The sequence below is a fragment of the Phoca vitulina genome, unplaced genomic scaffold (assembly GCF_004348235.1).
Source record: "Phoca vitulina isolate PV1807 unplaced genomic scaffold, GSC_HSeal_1.0 scaffold38, whole genome shotgun sequence".
Lineage (NCBI taxonomy): Eukaryota > Metazoa > Chordata > Mammalia > Carnivora > Phocidae > Phoca > Phoca vitulina.
In genome coordinates this window covers 14,565,529-14,585,440 of record NW_022589741.1, presented here as the reverse complement: position 1 = coordinate 14,585,440, position 19,912 = coordinate 14,565,529, and the positions used below count along the sequence as shown (strand labels likewise).

The 19,912-nt window shown below is 41.6% G+C and overlaps 1 protein-coding gene and 1 pseudogene across 1 annotated transcript in view; one reads left to right on the top strand and one right to left on the bottom strand.

Moving 5' to 3' along the window:
- Nucleotides 1–14,755, bottom strand: part of ARCN1 (archain 1) — a 28,768-nt gene extending 14,013 nt beyond the window's left edge. The window contains exons 1-5 of the mRNA XM_032427991.1: nt 14,606–14,755; nt 4,145–4,408; nt 3,409–3,588; nt 3,073–3,278; nt 2,039–2,203 (exon numbers count right to left, since the gene is read on the bottom strand). Coding sequence (XP_032283882.1) covers nt 2,039–2,203; nt 3,073–3,278; nt 3,409–3,588; nt 4,145–4,408; nt 14,606–14,608 — 818 coding nt within the window. The 5' untranslated portion in view covers nt 14,609–14,755. The remainder of the gene's footprint in view (nt 1–2,038; nt 2,204–3,072; nt 3,279–3,408; nt 3,589–4,144; nt 4,409–14,605) is intronic.
- Nucleotides 14,756–17,788: 3,033 nt separating this feature from the next.
- LOC116647054 lies at nt 17,789–18,589 on the top strand (annotated as a pseudogene).
- The last annotated feature ends 1,323 nt before the right edge of the window (nt 18,590–19,912 follow it).

Here is a 19,912-nt window from a genome sequence, read left to right as displayed (position 1 = left end):
CTCACCTTTCACTTGACCCCAAAACCATCAGCAACAGTAGAAGTCTGGGCTTCAAGACAAGAAATCTGAGTCATGCATATGTGAACTTGGTAACTAAAAATGTTACAAACCAGTCCTGATGTAAGAGACAAATCAAAATATTCTATACTCAGGATGCCTGGGTGGCTCAGTCGGTTAAGCATCTGCCTTTGGCTCAGGTCATGATCCCAGGGTCCTAGGATCAAATCCCACATTGGGTTCCTTCTTCAGCAGGGATCCTGCTTCTTCCTCCGCCTGCCGCTCCCCCTGCTTGTGCTCTCTCTGACAGATAAATAAAATCTTAAAAAAAAAAAAATTGGGGGCACCTGGGTGGCTCAGTTGTTAAGCATCTGCCTTCGGCTCAGGTCATGATCCCAGGGTTCTGGGATTGAGCCCCGCATTGGGCTCCCTGCTTGGCGGGGAGCCTGCTTCTCCCTCTTCCACTCCCCCTGCCTGTGTTCCCTCTCTTGCTGTGTCTCTGTCAAAATAAATAAATTAAAAAAAAAAAAAAATTCTATACTGGGTTCAAGTACTGAAAACGCAAAAGATAATACGTTAATTTGCTGTGAAAGATATTTATAAATTTTGTATTAAAGACTGGTTCCCCTTGGGCTCCTGGGTGGCTCAGTCGTTAAGCATCTGCCTTCGGCTCAGGTCATGATCCCAGGGTCCTGGGATCGAGCCCCACATTGGGCTCCCTGCTCAGCGGGAAGCCTGCTTCTCCCTCTCCCACTCCCCCTGCTTGTGTCTCACTGTATCTCTCTCTGTCAAATAAATAAATAAAATCTTTAAAAAAAAAGACTGGTTCCCCTTAAAGTTTACTTAAAAGAAGACTTGCCAAAATACAGTGCAGAGGCCACCACCCCTCTAGCCCTCTAATTCAAATCCACTTTAAGAGACCAGGCACACAATAGGCACAAAGACAAGTTACTTTTATTTTTTTTTAAGTTTTATTTTATTATTTTTTTATTTAAATAAAGTTTTAAGTAATCTCTACACCCAACATGGGGCTCGAACTCACAACCCCAAGATCAAGAGTCGCATGCTCCACTAACTGAGCCAGCCAGGCACCCCAAGACAAGTTACTTTTAAATTCAGCCAGCACACTGGGGTGCCAGGGTGGCTCAGTTGGCTAAGTGTCTGACTCTTGATTTCAGCTCAGGTCATGATCTCAAGGTCGTGAGACTGAGCCCCACACGACCCCATGTGGGGCTCTGCACTAAGCGGAGAGTCTGCTTGAGAGTCTCTCCTTCTCCCTCCACCCTTCCCCACGCTTGTGCACATGTGCTCTCTCGCTCATAAAATCTTAAAAAAATCCCCTCTCCCTTTGTACCCCTCCACGCACACACTCTAAAAATAAAAACAAAAACAAAAACTTAGCCAGCACAGAGTTAATAAAAGGTAAGTTCTAAACTCCATAAAAAATAAATAGCTGGGGCGCCTGGGTGGCTCAGTCGTTAAGCGTCTGCCTTCGGCTCGGGTCGTGATCCCAGGGTCCTGGGATCCAGCCCTATGTCGGGCTCCCTTTCCCGCTTCCCCTGCTTGTGTTCTCTCTCTCTCTGTCAAATAAATAAAATCGTAGGGGCGCCTGGGTGGCTGTCATTAAGTGTCTGCCTTCAGCTCAGGTCAGGATCCCAGGACCCTGGGATCGAGCCCCACATCGGGCTCCCTGCTCAGCAGGAAGCCTGCTTCTCCCTCTCCCACTCCCCCTGCTTGTGTTCCCTCTCTCGCCGTGTCTCTCTCTGTCAAATAAATAAATAAAATCTTAAAAAATAAAATAAATAAATAAATAAGTAAATAAAAGAAAATAAAATCTTAAAAAAAAAAGAAAAGAAATAGCTGAGAGCCCCCAATCATGGGAAACGGGGGGGAAAAAAAGACCCCATGTTAAAATCTAGGATATACTCTAAATCTTTTAAATCTGGAAAAATTAAAAGATACACAAAAAATTTGTAATGCACTAAAATAAACATTTCTACACATTATGTGATCTGTTCTTACTGAAAAAGTTACTGGTTACCTCTCCATATTAATGGGTGGAGCATGCACTTTGGTAGCTTCAGAAGTACGCTTGCCCATATTAGAGGACATGATAGTTTCACCTTCAGATTTCAATTTGTCCACAAAATTATCTACTTCCTTCCCTTTGGCTCCAAGTTTCAAAGCCTTGCTGGGACCTGAAGGCCTAAGTGGAAGAATAAGAAATAAGAAAATAAGAAAAACATCAGGTCATGATCCCAGAAAACATTAATTAATAACCGCATAGCATTCAAGCTTTCCCTGAAACTGTTCTTTAAGAAGAATGTGAAGAACTCAAGGGGAAAAACCCAAGCATCCTAGGGTTTAGGGGAGCACTAGACTATTCCCTGCCCAAACTGACAGCTGAGTCACTATTAATATGTAAACTTCAGGTGCCTGAATGGCTCAGTTAAGCGTCTGCCTTCAGCTCAGGTCACAATCCCAGGGGCCTGGGATCGAGTCCCGCATCGGGCTCCCTGCTCAGTGGGAAGTCTGCTTTTCCCTCTCCCCCTCCCCCCCGCTCGTTCTCTCTCTTTCTCGCTCTCTCCTTCTAATAAATAAATAAAATTTTTAAAAAATACATAAGCTTCAAGGACCTAAACACCAAAGGTACATTTATATAAGCATGCATGATCAGATGAAAACTTTGTAATTTCCATCCTGATAAATATACCTGTGCATAAACAAACTCTTGCATATACTTTTAGGTAGTTCACAGATTCTCCCAGAAATCCATTCACACCAAGATTAAAAAAATCCATGTTCCATAAACAGTTAAATATCCCCTCTTCTCCCAAAATAAAGCAACTCTCGTGGTATAATTTAAAAAAGAAACCTCTTTTACACAAAAAATCCCCCACCACATTCAGATTTCTCCTTCATACCTTTCTTATGTAGCCAAATTTAATATTACATCTTACTTCATCAAGTCACTCATTATTTTCAACTTGCCCAGAAATCAGCTATCACTCCAAAATACACACATCCAGCCTTCACCTGCCATTCTAGGGTTGCTGGTGATACACTGAATCATACCTGGCTGGCGCAGGTGCCACTTTTGGTTTATCAGTTTCAATGATGGTCTCTGTGATCATGGCAGCTGTGCTGCCTCCAGATACTGCAGAGCTTCCAAATCCTCCAAATCCTGGTGCTTTTTTGCCCTGTCTCTCTGCATCTCTTCGGGCCTGTTGTAATTCCTTCGCTTTACGCCGCATCTCAGCCTTGGCTTCACGTTCTTGAGTCTACAAAAAGAGACATCCGTGGATGTGGCTTTGAGTACGGTCTATACTAGCAAATGAGAACAGGAAAACAGTAAAGCCTAAAAGAAAGACACACAAACAAAAAGTCCCAAAAAAGACCCTATTTATTTACCTCTCTAACTGCTCTGAACACCTTTTCCTCATGAGAATCCATTTCCGTGAAGGTTCTGATCTGTGCCAGGTTAACATTCTCCCGGTATCCCAGGGCAACAATTTCATCAAAAGCAAAAATTAAATCAAAACAGTGCTCTGATATCTCATTCTCCTCTAAGGCTCGGCAATACTCAGGGATCTAATCGTGGGCAGCAATGGAAAAGAAAGATTTAAAAGTTATCAGCATTTATGTTTCCCAAGTCTTATCCTTTAAAATACACAAATTTCAAATAAAATAAAATACACAAATTTCAGCAAAACCTGAATCCCTTTGTTAGCTCCCCTACTCTTTCTTTTAAGCAAGACTTTGGCATAAAGAGAGAGAGAGAGTGTGTGTGTGTGTGTGTGTGTGTGTTTGGCATAAAGAGTGTGTGTGTGTTATCTATATCAATAAGCCTTACCTAATGAATATTATCTAAAAATACGGGCAAACAAGTGTCAGAACCACAAAAACAGACCGAAGCAACTGCTTAAGAAAACGAAAGATCAGTTTGCACATTCTCTTTTGGGATACTTATAGTCTAGGAGGGCACACAGTGTCAGCTGAATGAATAAGGAACTGTAACAATAAACTGCTGGGGTGGGGGCATGCAGCATGCAAACTGATAAGCATCAGCTGCTTTGGGGAAAAAATAGTTTCACAGTGAAAATGTAAAGCAGAAAACTATGACCCACAATTACAAAAGGACTCTTACCACTCTTGAGAAAAGCCTTAGGGTCTCCAGATCTTCTAAGATGTTACTGTTTTTGGTAGTGATCAGCACCATGTACAGTTTCTCCATAGGCTGGTAGACATATCTTACACTCTCTGTTTCAACAAACGTATGTTGTTTTCCAGTGTTCATGAGCTTTGGAAAAGCTGCTAACAAGCCCTCAATCCGAGTTCGGGTCATCTCCACAAACTGTCGAGAAACAATAGCCTTTCCTGCTTTCGTGCAGACCGCTGCTGCCAACAGCACCTGCCAGGAACATACGTATAAGTAAGTACTAATTATTTCTTCACATCTGTTTTCTTAGCATCCTCAGATCTTCCACAGAATGACACACTCAGTTACTTAGTGATATGACTATTAGAATGCTGACTTTCAAACTCTACTTCATTGCTCTTTTAATTCCAGTACATAATTCATAAAATAAAGCTACGGTGGAGCAAAATGGAACTATCAGTCCTATTTTTCAATAACCTACCTTAAGAAAAACTTAGTTTAAAAAAAAAAAAAAAAAGCAAAACTTTTGCCAGGTCTACAAATACATTTGTTAACACATTTCCTATGACTCAGAAATGGGTTGCTTTCTGCTTTGGCAGACCCATAAAAAATAGTTCAAACTTTTTCTAAGAACAGAAATCTCCACAGTGAAAAGAGAGGTCTGACCAGGCAGATTAAAGGTTTATATATAAGCCGCTGACCTTTCCTTTCTTTTTTCCTAGAACACGGAACTAATCTAGCGCATCCAAATGTATCTTTTGTTCTTTGATTAATAACCCCATCCCATGCTATCCTACCTCTACATATGTAAACAATCTATAAAATGAAAAACTAAATGACTCAATGTTTCACACAGGTTTTGACACTGGTCAATGATCAAGACCAACAGCCTTTTTTCATAGTCTGGCATTCATTAAACAAAACCAAGTACCAGGGGCGCCTGGGTGGCTCAGTCGGTTAAGTGTCTGCGGTTGGCTGAGGTCATGATGCCACGGTTCTGGGATCCAGCCACATTGGGCTCCCTGCTTGACCAGCCTCTCCCTCTCCCTCTGCCACTCCCCCTGCCTGTGTGCTCTCTCTCTCTCAAATAAAGAAATAAAATCTTACAAGCACCAAAGGAAGAACAAGAGACCTCAAATGCCATTAGCAGGGGAGTAAGAAAATTAAGTACAGTGTTAATCGTCTCTGCAGTGCAGGATCCCCAGAATTCACAAATAAAAATAACATTTTGGAAGCCTCAATGCTACGATACAACCTCTGAAATATCAACATCCCACTGGTCAGGCTTCTCAGCTTTACAGACACCTGTCCTCTACAGGTAAGCAACTTGAAGAAAAAACAAGTTAGTCAATTTAAATATTCTTATAGTCTAAGTACATCAAAACAGTTCTATAATAATTATAGGAGAACACAATGTCCTTATCCATCAAGAATAGGTAATTAGGTATTTGGGAGATAATTACCATCATATTTATTTCCAAGCAGTTAGGTAAAAACAATTTATATTGGAAAAGCGATCTATATCTTGTACAAATAATTTCCCTCTATCAAATGGATTTTTATTTTTTACTACTATCAACTCTACACTGAAATTTAATTACCTCAGCTTAAAGTTACTTTTATGCTGCATAGAATTAAAAAGTTTTTAGCTGTTCCCATAAGCAACCTGAGGTGATCTCTGAAAATGGTTCACTATTCACTTGACCCAGACAACCCTACAAAATCATGCAAATCAAGAGGTTCAAATCCTTGTGTTCACTTTAAGAACACATGTGAAACCTTCCAGGCCATCAAGGGTATGTATATCTGAAAGCCACCAAGTATCTGAAGGATGTCACTTTACAGAAGCAATGTGTGCCATCCTGTCACTATAATGGTGGAGTTGGTAGGTGTGCCCAATCCAAACAGTGAGGCTAGACACAAGGTTGGTGGCCCAAAGAGTGCTGAATTTTTACTGCAAATGCTTAAAAATGCAGAGAGTAATGCTGAACTTAAGGATTTAGACATAGATTCACTGGTCACTGAGCACATCCAGTCGATCAAAGCCCCCAAGACGCAGCAAGAACGTAACAGAGCTCATGGTCGGATTTACCCAGACATGAGCTCTCTCTGCCCCACTGAAATGATCCTTACTGAAGAAGAGGACACTGTTCCTAAACCGTAAGAGGAGGTTGCACAGACGAAAAAGATATCCCTGAAGAATCAAAGACTTATGGCCTAGAAGTAAATTCTGCATAAAATAAATGCAAATGGGGCGCCTGGGTGGCTCAGTCGTTAAGTGTCTGCCTTCGGCTCAGGTCATGATCCCAGGGTCCTGGGATCGAGCCCCGCATCGGGCTCCCTGCTCCGCAGGAAGCCTGCTTCTCCCTCCCCCACTCCCCCTGCTTGTGTTCCCTCTCTCGCTGTGTCTCTCTCTGTCAAATAAATAAAATCTTAAAAAAAAAAAAAATCTTTAAAAAAATGTCCTAAAATGTCCTAAATCATAAATACTCTTAGGAAGAATCTTGTTTTGTAAATTAATTTTAAAAAGAGCAGAAAATGTTTTAGGCATTTAGAGAGGTATAGAGTATAAAAATTACCAGTTCATTACTTTAAGAATTGCAAATAAGCTAGTTTAAAAGTCCAAAACCAGGGGCGCCTGGGTCGCTCAGTCGTTAAGCATCTGCCTTCGGCTCAGGTCATGATCTCAGGATCCTGGGATCAAGCCCCGCATTAGGCTCCCTGCTCTGTGGGAAGCCTGCTTCTGCCTCTCCCACTCCCCCTGCCTGTGTTTCCTCTCTCGCTGTGTATCTCGCTGTCAAATAAATAAATAAAATCTTAAAAAAAAAAAAAAACAGTCCAAAACCAGTCACTTCCCCCCACATATTTATATATATTTAAAATAGTCTTGTACTCAAGAAATGTAGTTTTGCCATTACTAACTACTTGGGAGGTTTTTGCCATCACCTACGTATGAGGTAAGAGGATATACTGAGGATAGTAAAGGATACCAGAAAAAGAATAAAAATGCAAAATGGTTATGACATATATTTCCCAAAAGAAATCCTCCATTCCATGTCTTTAACTTTATTTATTTTTATTTTGGCTATAGATTTTTATTTTTTAATTTGGTTTTATTAAGATATAAATGACACATCAAATTATAAGCTATTTAAAGTGTACATCGTGGCAATTCCCTGTCTTTAACTTTAAATTAATAATATGAAATAAAGATTTCTTCAAATAGGGGAAGGGTAATTTCTGGTACACAAATAATGGTAATATTTTAATCACTAAGGAGAAAAAATTGACCTAAAATTATTACCAGGCCGAGTTATTTGTTCAGAAGGCTAAAACCAAATGTACTCAAGAAATTCAATTTCAGGGCGCCTGGGTGGCTCAGTCGTTGGGCGTCTGCCTTCGGCTCAGGTCATGATCCCAGGGTCCTGGGATTGAGCCCCGCATCGGGCTCCCTGCTCTGTGGGAAGCCTGCTTCTCCCTCTCCCACTCCCCCTGCTTGTGTTCCTGCTCTCGCTATGTCTCTCTCTGTCAAAAAAATAAAAAAAATCTTTAAAAAAGAAATTCAATTTCACATTTATTTTTATCATAGGAGGTTCATGTTTCAACCATCTATATATTTCTGGCAAAAAGAAATGTTTTTAAATAAAAATGTCATCACTGTTTCAGCTTACGCATGACAAGCAGCTAAGTCTCTGTACTGGTCAATGAAGGCTTACATGACACTATGTCCAAAGAAGGTAAGACTTTTGCCCCAAAATTATCCCTGAGAAAATAGCTGTACTGCATGAAAATTTGTTCATAGCAGCATTATTCATAATAATGAAAATAAGCTAAAAAGTGAAAACCCAAAAGTCCACAGACTGATGAATGGATAAACAAAATGTGGTTTACCCATATAATGGAATATTACCCAGTCATAAAAATAAATGAAGAACATGGATGACTTTGAAAATATTGTGCCAAGTGAAAGATATTAGACACAAAAGGCCACATCTTATGTGATTCCATTTATATGAAATATCCAGAATAGGAAAATCCAGAGAAGAAAGTAGATTAGTGGTTGCCAGAGGCTGGGAAAGGGAAATGAGGAGGGACTACTAATGAGTACGAGGTTTCTCTTTGTGGTTATGAAAATGTTCTAAGCTTAGATAGTGGTGATGGTTGTACAACTCTGTGAATGTACTAAAACATCTACTGAATCATGTAATTTAAAAGGCTAAATTTTATGGTATGTGAATTATATCTCAATTAAAAATATTTTTTTTATTTTTTTTTTTTTAAAGATTTTATTTATTTGAGAGAGAAAGAGCACATGAGAGGGGGGAGGGTCAGAGGGAGAAGCAGGCTCTCCGCTGAGCCGGGAGCCCGATGTGGGACTCGATCCTGGGACTCCAGGATCATGACCTGAGCCGAAGGCAGTCGCTTAACCAACTGAGCCACCCAGGCGCCCCTCAATTAAAAATAAAAAAGAGGGCAGGGGCGCCTGGCTGGGTCAGTCCATAGAGCTTGTGACTCTTGATCACAGTACTGGGGAGCGTAGGTGGCTCAGTTGGTTGAGTGTCTGTCTTTGGCTCAGGTAATGATCTCAGGGTGCTGGGATTGAGCCCCGTGTCAAGTTCCCTGCTCAGTGGGGAGTCTGCTTCTCCCTCTCCCTCTGCCCCTCCCATAAAAAAAAATTATGCTTTGATTAACTGGGGGATTTGAGTATGTAAAGATGAAGAAACAGTGGGGTAAAATAGCAAGACCTAAGCAGGAAAACTCTGAGACTCTCTCTGAGTCATTCCATTATACAAGTACAAGCAAAATAAGGCTCCCAAAGTAGGACCAAAGTGCCCCACTTTAAGTATGGCAATAAATTCCCAAGACACCACAATCAGAGGGTTCACGAAGCTGACACAGGTTTCTATTCACTATGTTATTCATGTCACCTCTGGAACATACAGTCACCTCTAAACAAGATAAATTTAACCTATTCTAAATTAATATTCATTTTCTTAAATGCCTTAAAATAATAAAGCTTCCCTTCACATCAGTGTTTGCCAATGTTTAAAAATTATTAAAATACAGTATACACTAAAAGGTAAGTTAATTTTTCCAACTATAATTTGATCTGATTTTCTTTGGGGAAGAATGAATAAGTATATTCTCTATAAAGTTGTTTTATTTATTTATTTTTTACATTTTTGGAAAAGAACATTTGGACCTAACAGGACCCTTCAAGAGCCCCTGATTGTTTTTTATAGATGTAGATACTGAGGGGGCCCAAAAGCTAGGTCTCTCCAGGATTATTAAAAAAAAAAAAAAATCCCCATTAAGTTGAGCTTTGTCAAACAACTTTTCTTTTAATAATACTTACAACCATTTGAGTATATCATCATTTGTGTTTGGATTAAATAACTCTTCTACCCAGATTCATTAATTAGAAAGTTCTTTGAGTAAAGAAACCTAAAGAATTAGGTTTCTGTTCTGCCTCTGTCACTAATTATGTATTGCATAAGTCACTTAACTGCTTCCCCAAAATAGAGGTTAGTTTATTTTTTTATTTTTATTTTTTTAAGATTTTATTTATTCATTTGAGACACAGAGATAGAGAGAGAGAGAAAGAGAGAGAGAGCATGAGCAGGGAGAGAGGCAGAGGGAGAGGGAGAAGCAGGCTCCTCGCTGAGCAGGGAGCCCGATGCGGGGCTCAATCCCAGGGCCTGGGATCATGACCTGAGCCGAAGGCAGACGTTTAACCATCTGAGCCACCCAGGCGCCCCTAGAGGTTAGTTTATATGAAATCTAAAGTGCCTTTGCATCTTTATGATTCTACAAGTTAAGCATGTGAAAACTTTACAGCAACTAAAAATGTACAATACCTCCACTTTACACACACTGCTCCAGGAGCAAATACTTTGGAACAGTATTTTACATGAACACTAAAAGGCAAGTACCCCATCAAAACAAATCATGTGCGTGCACAGTATGTGTGTGAGATAAGCTGCTGTACCATCCCTTCATCCTTACTAGTGACAGAGGTCCAAGAATAACAGGTCGTAATTCAGCATAAACATGCATTAATTCTCTAAAGAAAAAAAGCCAAAGATTTCCTCGAACCTCTAAATGCTTTCATATTCCTCACTTCCAGATTTAGGCAGTCACTTTCTCCTTTGTAATTCACTGTAATGAGGATATATATTGTCATATATATAAATGTATATTCTTATGATTCATGATCATATTCAAGGTAGTTTCTACAACTGTTACAGAGGACCATTTTGTCTTTCCTGTTTGCATTCGAGAATCAGAGGGAAGATTACAATAAAATCTAGATCACATACAAAACCTAAAACTTGAAAGTTACCCAGTGAGAGTTTTAAGCTCATCACAAGTTTCTTGTAGAGAATAAAAATAAAAGAGGACATTGTTCTCGGTTTCTACAGTAAACTTTCTATTTGGAGAATAAATAGATGGCAAGTCGATGGAAACTCAAGAAAATAATTTTCATTCTTTCTGTCCTCTCAATCAAAAAGATACATAAAAAAAAGCTGTGCAGCTGCTGTATTATATACAAAAGAAAATAAAAGCAATAATAACCCCTAATTGGGGACTGATACTACTGTGTAGGATTTCAGTTTCTCCCTCAGTATGTACAGATCATCCACACAAACCCAGATCTAGCTTTCCAATAACTAATGACTTTTGGAACTGAATATTATCATTTATATTGAATGTGTCCACTCTAGTTTATTCATTGCTATACTGAGTGAATAAGAACAGCATTCTGTAGGTAAGCAAAGATCTTACAGATTGTTGCTCTGTCCCTCTGACCCTCCTCCCTCTCATGCTCTCTGTCTCTCATTCTCTCTCAAATAAATAAAATCTTTAAAAATAAATGCATTGGGGCGCCTGGGTGGCTCAGTTGTTAAGCGTCTGCCTTCGGCTCAGGTCATGATCCCAGGGTCCTGGGATCGAGCCCCACATCGGGCTCCCTGCTTGGCAGGAAACCTGCTTCTCCCTCTCCCCCTCCCCCTGCTTGTGTTCCTTCTCTCGCTGTGTCTCTCTCTGTCAAATAAATAAAAAAAATCTTTAAAAAAATAAAAATAAAAATGAATGTATTAAGACAGAGAACTGATTATAATACCTAACAAATGTTAAGAAAATAAGAACATGGGGGCAACTGGCTGGCTCAGTCAGTGGAATGTGGGACTCTTGATCTCAGGGTTGTGGGTTTGAGCCCCACGCTGCGCGTAGAGATTGCTTAAAAATACAACCTTTAAAAAATAAAAAGAAAGAAAGAAAATAAGAACATGTTTTCATTAATTTGCAGAAAACTAGAAAAAAGATCAAAAGATGCCCTTTTTTAATTAAAAGATTTTATTTATTTATTTGACAGAGAGAGACACAGCAAGAGAAGGAACACAAGCAGGGGGAGTGGGAGAGGGAGAAGCAGGCTTCCCACGGAGCAGCGAGCCCGATGCGGGGCTTGATCCCAGAACCCTTGGATCATGACCTGAGCCGAAGAAAGACGCTTAAAAGACTGAGCCACCCAGGCGCCCGTTTTGTTTTTTTAAAGATTTATTTATTTGAGAGAGAGAGCACATGCAGTGGGGAGGAGCAGAGAGAGAAGGAGAGAGGGTCCTAAAGAGACTCCACACTGAGCACAGAGCCTGACTCAGGGCTCAATCTCAGGACACCGAGATCATGACCCAAGTAGAAACCAAGGGTTGGACACTTAACCAACTGCACTACCTCGGCGTCCCCACCTGAAACTTAATGTTAACATTGTGTGTCAACTTTAAAAATGTGAAATAAAGGGAAAAAAAAAAACCACACACACACACACACACACACCATTTATATACTGATATGTGCAATTTACTCTGAAATGCATTAAAAAAAAGATGAAGAGAGGGCTGGCTCGCTGATTAAATGAGTGATAACACAACATAGTGAAATGTTATAGAATCTAGCTACTGGTCATATGGGTGTTCACTGTGAAGCTGTTTCAACTTTTCTAGATGTTTGAAAAATTTATGATAAAATGTTGAGGGAAAATCAACTTTCAGAAGTTTTACTTATTTATTTATTTTTTAGGTAGGTTCCAGGCCCAATGTGGGGCTTGAATTCACCACCCTGATATTAAGAGTCGCATGCTCTACCGACTGAGCTAGCCAGGCGCCCCAACTTTTAGAAGTTTTCATACAGGGGCACCTGCGTGGCTCAGTCGTTGAGTGTCTGCCTTCGGCTCAGGTCGTGATCCCGGGGTCCTGGGATCGAGCCCCGCATCGGGCTCCCTGCTCGGCGGGGAGCCTGCATCTCCCTCTCCCTCTGCCTCTCCCCCTGCTCATGCTCTCTCTCTCTGTATCTGTGTCTCAAATGAATGAAATCTTTAAAAAAAAGAAGAAGAAAAAAAAAAAAAGAAGTTTTCATACAACTTTTACAAGAAAGCTGACAAAATGTCACCCTATTTGGACAATTCTACTGTCCAGGAATCTCTTTGTAAAGGAATAAAACATTACACAGAAATAATAACTTTTGAGACTGGACAGAGCAGAATGTACTAAGTTTTTCTCCACAGTACACCAATCTGGGTATCTGGATCATGCCAAGTCCTATATAATTAAAAAAACAGGGGCACCTGGGTGGCTCAGTCGTTAAACGTCTGCCTTCGGCTCAGGTCATGATCCCAGGGTCCTGGGATCGAGCCCCGCATCGGGCTCCCTGCTCGGCGGGAAGCCCCCTTCTCCCTCTCCCACTCCCCCTGCTTGTCTTCCCTCTCTTGCTGTCTTTCTCTCTGTCAAATAAATAAAATAAAATCTTTTAAAAAATTTTTTTTAATAAAAAAATTATTAAAAAACATGCATATTTATATATAACACAACTGTATGTATATGCATACATGTCCAAATGACATGCAAAACATATTTTATGCTTATCACTCAACACCTAGGGCTTTATCATCTCTCAGTTACCAATGAATTAAAAATATTAAGTTTCAAGAACTTTTCAACAAACAAGATTTTTGTAAAGATTACATTTGATTGATATAATACAAGGCTTTAATTTTGCTATTAAAATTATAATATGCTCCAAAATGCACTACAAATACAACCAGGATGTAAATAGGAAAGGAGTTAAAAAATCACTATCCAAATACTGAGCCTCCTAGTGGAAATGAACAAAGGAGTTTTTGGGAAGTTTATGTCCAACAGTAAAGTTTTGTGAGGCAAACAGTCTGGATGCAATTTATTTGCCTGAAGCTGAAAACAAAAATCTTTCAGTGGCTGAAAGACCAAGCATGAATCCCACCCCATCACCATCCAAGTTCTCATCTAAAAAGGTGGTCAGCAGAACTTATTATGATTGGCACCAAATTATACTGTCATCTCAAGTATGTAGGAAGATGCTTTAAATCAATTATTAATCTATTAACTAGAGAATAAAAAAAATCCTTCAAAAGATTGAAAGGCATAACGTACACTAAAAAATAACTAGCTCTTTTGAAACCAAAGAATTTCTCCTACTTCATAAATATCCACAAATTGTAGTGATAAAGCAAGATTTAGTGGAGTCAGCATTGTGTTTTGTCTGTCCCATCCTCACACACGTTAATTTTCTCCATCTCTACCACAGATGAGAACACAAAGATTCCGCAAGTGAAGGCAAGTAACAGGTCCCCGGGTATAACCCCTTCTTACGCCTCCTCTTGTGAGACTTCTGATTACAATATGCCACCAACACCTCTGACTTCACCCGAACAGTAAGTTCCTTGAAAACGGAAAGCCTGTGCTATTGCTCGCTCACCTTTTCCCAATGCTCCATACACCGCATATCCTCGTAACTGACAAATGGACACACCCAGATTCTGTAGTAGTGGAAGGTTTCAGGGACACCTGGGTCCTACACCATTAGTTAGAAGTTACTCCTTCCTGTTCTATGCCTCCGTTCGAACTTTCCTTTATATCCCCCTTCCGAATAAACAAAAGAAGTCCTAAACACTAATGGATTTGGAGTATCACGGGCCTACCAAACACCGGGGATGAGAGGAGAGCTGATTCCCTGAGAAAGGGAGCCCCCCAACAGAAGCCCAACCGGCCGAGACCAGCGCCCACGAAACCCGCCGGCCGCCAGCGCCGAGGTGCGAGGTCTGCAGCGCGAGGGTCCGAGCCACACCACTACGAGGTTCTCGAACGGCAAACACCCCGGGCCCAGCAGAGGAGGGTGCCCAGCTGGGTGGGGGGGAAGGGGTGTGGGCGCAACGGGAAAGGGACTGCAGGCAGGTCCCTCGGATCTCCCGGGAGGTCGGGCACAGGACGAGGAAGGCCACACTGCTCGCCGAGCCCCGAGGGAAGCGCCCGGCTCCGGGCCCTCGGGGCGGGACTCCTCGGCCCCAGCACCAGGCCGTCCGGCAGGCAGAGCGGCCGACCGAAGCCGGACCCTGGGAATTCGGCCCGGCTCGGATCTTACCATGGTGAGGACGGTGGGGGGATTCACCCGCGCTTCCCGTTCCACTGGGGCTGGGGTCAGGGGAAGGGGAGCACCGGTCGCTCTGGACCTGCTGCCCCCCTGTCAGGAGCCGCTACCGCTTTGCCTCTTGGCAAGATGGCGGCCTTGAGCCACGTCTCCAACCGGAAATGGCGCGGGTCAAAGGGCGGAAGGCGGGGCGCCGTGGGGTGGGGAATGTGCCGGTACCCGGCTGCTGGGCAGGTTTGTGCCAAGGAGGTACGGGGGCTCGCTCTACAGCGGTGGAACCTCATGTTTCTGCCCTTTCACTGATGGTCAGCATCTTCGTTCAATTAGGGGCATCTCTTACAGTTTATAAAGCTCTCATAGCCACTGTATCATTTAATATACAAACTGATGTGCATGAAGGACTAGTATCCAGAATATATAAAGAACTCTTAGAACTCAACAATAAAAAGATAAGGTAATTTTAGGGTGACTGGGCGGCTCAGTCGGTTAAGCGTCTGACTCCGGCTCAGGCCATAATGAGAGCCCAGTGTGGAACTCCCCGCTGAGCAGGATGTCTGCTTGTCTCTCTCCCTCTGCCCTTCCCCTGCTCGTTTTCTCTCTCTCTCTCAAATAAATAAGTAAAATCTTTTTAAAAAAAGAAAGTTAATTTGAAAAATGGGCAAAATAGGAGTGCCTGGCTGGCTGAGTCTGTAGAGCATGTGACTCTTGATCTCATGGTCATGAGTACAAGCCCCATGCTGGGTGTAGACATTACATACATACATACCTATTAAATAAATAAATGAATAAATGGGCAAAATAGACATGTCTCCAAAGAAAGTATACAAATAACCAAAAAGCACAAAAAAAGATGCTCAACATCCTTAGTTCTTTGGTAAATGCAAATCAAAACCACAATGAGATACCTCTTCGCAGCCAATAGGATGGCTATAATAATAAGTGTTGGTGAGAATTTGGAGAAATTAAAACCCTCTCACAATGCTGGTGGAAATGTAAAATAGTGCAGATGGTTTGGAAAAACAGTTGGGCAGTTTCTCAAAAATTAAACATAGAATTTCCGTATGACCTATCAATTTCACTCCTTGGTATATATCCAAGAGAATTAAAAACATATGTTCATACAGGGGCGCCTGGCTGACTCAGTCAGAAGAGTATGCGACTCTTGAACTCCGGGTGGTGAGTTTGAGCCCATGTTGCTCATAGAGATGACTTATAAATAAAAACAAACTTTAAAAAACATATGTTCATACAAAAATTTTACAATGATGTTCCTAGAAACATTATTCATAATAGCCAAAAAGTGAAAACAATGCAAATATCCATCAATAGATGAATGGAAGACAAAATGTGGTATATCTATACAGTGGAATATCAGTAATAAAAAGATACTGATACATGATACAACATGGATGATCCTTGAAAATATTATGTTAAGTGAAGGAAGCCAGTCATGAAAGACCATATCTTATATGGGAAGACTTGCTCTGAACCTGTTCATTTCACTTGTATGAAATGTCCTGAGTAGGCAAATCCATAGAGACAGGAAGTAGGGCTTCAAGGCACTGGGAGAGGGAAGGAATGGGGAGTGAGCTTTGTTGTTGTTTTTTAAGATTTTATTTATTTATTTGATAGAGAGAGACACAGCAAGAGAGGGAACACAAACAGGAGGAGTGGGAGAGGGAGAAGCAGGCTTCCCGCTGAGCAGGGAGCCCAATGCGGGACTCAATCCCAGGACCATGGGATCATGACCCGAGCCGAAGGCAGAGGCTTAATGACTGAGCCACCCAGGCACCCCTGAGGTTTGTTTTTTGAAGTGATGAAAATGTTCTGGAATTAGAGGTGGTGATTGTACAACTTTGTGACTATACTAAAAACCACAGATTGTACATTTTAAAAGGGTGAGTTTTTATGGTTTCTATCTTTTATTTTATTTTAAGATTTTATTTTATTTTTTGACAGAGAGAGACACAGTGAGAGAGGGAACACAAGCAAGGGGAGTGGGAGAGAGAGAAGCAGTCTCCCCCTGAACAGGGAGCCCGATGCGGAACTCGATCCTGGGACTCCGGGATCATGACCTGAGACGAAGGCAGACACTTAACAACTGAGCCACCCAGGCACCCATCTTTTTTTTCTTTTAAGATTTTATTTTTAAATGAATGTGGGCCTTGAACTCACAACCCCAAGATCAAGAGTCATATGCTCTACTTACTGAGCCAGCTAGGTGCTCCTAAATTATATCCTTTTAAAACATGTGTGCAGGAGGGGCACCCAGGTGGCTCAACTGGTCAAGCGTCTGACTCTTGATTTCTGCTCAAGTCTTAATCTCAGGGCCCTGAGTTCAAGCTCTCTGTTGGGCTCCACGCTGGGTGTGGAGCCTCCTTAAAAAAAAAGTGTGCAGGAAGCAAGGCTTATGCCTTTTTTATAGATGAAGAAAATGATGACAAGTTTAAGAAATTTACACAGGGGCGCCTGGGTGGCTCAGTCAGTTAAGTGTCTGCCTTTGGCTCAGGTCATGATCCCAGGGTCCTCGGTTTGAGCCCTGCGTCGGGCTTCCTGCTCAGTGGGGAATCTGCTTCTTCCTCTCCCTCTGTCCTGCTTGTGTTCTCTCTCTCACTTGCTCTCTCTCTCTCAAATAAATTAATAAAATCTTAAAAAAAAAAAAAAAGAAATTTACACAAAGTTCTAAGCCAGTATATAATGGAAATAAAACTCAAATCCAGTCTTCTGATTCTGTTGGCAGTTCCCCCATGCCAAAAGTCAGACTTTGAGTAGACCTGATTCAGCTGTTCTTCCCTACATCCTATATCATTTTATCCCATATCACTGGCTCAGCTCTATAGCACTCATCCACTGCTGAAATGCATAAACAGCATTCTTTTATTGAGTGTTTATTTTGTGTCAGGTACTTTACATGTTATCTCCAATCCTTTACAACAATCCAGATAAGGACACTGAGGATCAAAGAAGTTAAACACCTCTCCAAATTCAAACAGCCTGTAAATGGTAGAGCCAGGATTCAAAGCCAGCTTTTCTCATGATGACACTGCATCTTTTTATGTCCTGTATATTCCTTGATGCTTACTGAATACTTACAATGAGCCAGGCATTACTCTAAATTCTTCACATGGATTATCTCATTTATTCCCCACAAAACTCTCTCTCCTCCAGCCATTCAAGATGGCAAAAGAAAAGGAGGTTAAGGGGAACAAGGTGGCCCCAGCTCCTGCTGTCATGAAGAAGCAGGAGGCCAAGAAGGTGGTCAATCCCCTGTTTGAGAAAAGGCCCAAGAATTTTGGCATCGGACAGGACATCCAGTCCAAAAGGGACCTCACCCTCTTTGTCAAATGGCCCCACTACATCCGACTGCAGCAGCAAAGGGCTCTTCCCTGTAAATGTCTACATGTGCTTTCTGTGATTAACCAGTTCACCCAGGCCTTAGACTGCCAAACAGCTACTCAACTGCTTAAACTGGCCCACAAATACAGACCAGAGACAAAGCAAGGAAAGAAGCAGATTGTTGGCTGGGGCTGAGAAGAAAGCTGTCAGCAAAGGGAATGTCCCCACTAAGAGGCTGCCTGTCCTTTGAGCTGGGGTTAACACTGTCACCACCTTGGTGGAAAACAAGAAGTCTCAGCTGGTAGTGATTGCATATGATGTGGATCCCATTGAGCTGGTTGTCTTCCTGCCTGCCCTGTGTCATAGGATGGGGGTTCCCTACTAGCATTATCAAGGGGAAGGCCAGGCTGGGGCGTCTGGTCCACAGGAAGACCTGCACCACTGTTGCCTTCACATAGGTTAACTCAGAAGACAAAGGAGCTCTGGCTAAGCTGGTGGAAGCCATCAGGACCAATGACAATGACAGAAATGATGAGATCTGCCGACACTGGGCAGGCACCATCCGGGGTGCAAAGTTGGGTGGCTCGCACTGCCAAGTTAGAAAAGGCAAAGGCTAAAGAACTGGCCACCAAATTGGGCTAAATGGATGCTTTTAAATTTTCTGTACATAAAAGTAATAAAAAGTTCTCTTTCAGTGAGTGTCAAAAAAAAAAAAATAATAATCCTCACAAGAATTCTCTGAAATAGGTACCACTAATATCTCTATTTTACAGGTGGGGAAACCAAGGTATAAAGAGGAAACCTAGGGGCACCTGGGTGGCTCAGTTGGGTAAGCATCCAACTCTTGATCTCAGCTCAGGTCTTGATCTCAGGGTAGTGAGTTCAAGCCCCGAGTTCGGCTCCACCACTAGGCGCAGAACCTACTTAAAACAAAACAAAAACAAAAACACAAAGAGGAAAACTATTCTATCACAGATGTCAGGGCTAGAAAGTAGCAAAACCAGGATTTAAACAAAGGCTACTCAACTTCAGAACCTGTACCCTTAAGCACTGCATTATAGAAGCTCACAGATTTTAAAACTTTGCATGCCTGGGAGTATATATGTCAAACTGTATTTTTTATTTTTGTTATAAAAACATACTGTAGAGTGCCTGGGTGGCTCAGTCAGTTAAGCGTCTGCCTTCGGTTCAAGTCATGATCCCGGGGTCCTGGGATCGAGTCCCACATCCTGCTCCCTAATCAATGGGGAGTCTGCTACTTCCTCTACCCCTGCCCCCTGCTTGTGATCTCTCTCTCACGATCTCTCTCTCAAATAAATAAATAAATACATACATACATACATAAACATATTGTAAAAAAGACAAATTGTTAATTTTAAAGAAGTACAAATCTTGCCTGGAATTATTGTTTTATTGTGGCAGCTTCCAGGGGCCTTCGATATGGACCACCGAAGCTCAGACAAGATGAATTGATGCTGATTCTTTGGAAATATGACATTAGCTAAATTACACTGCATAAGAAAAGCACCCCTGCAAACGTGCTTCCTGAGGAGAGGTTTAGAGGCAGTTTGTCATAATGGTTAGAAGCTGAGACTTAGGAATTTGACCCGTGCTTGACTCCCATTTTGACCACTTACTAGCTGAGTGCCTCTAGGCAAGTAACTTTTATCTCATCTGTCAATTGGCAGGAACATCTATCTCATAAGGTTGTGAAGTTAGATAATATATTAATAAATAAGGTTATATAATCTAAGTGCTGCTACATAGTAAGTGCTCAACAATACCTACACATTATTATTAGCAATAACAGACAACACAAAAATTTTGAAATGTTTTGCAATTCCATTTTTAACCCCATGTGTCTCAGGAGAGGTGTCTTCTCATTTTCCTTTTTAAAGCCACATCCCACTTTCCTCTGGCAGGTTTTCAGGGTCAAATTTCAACACTTTTGTTTCTCTCCCTCTC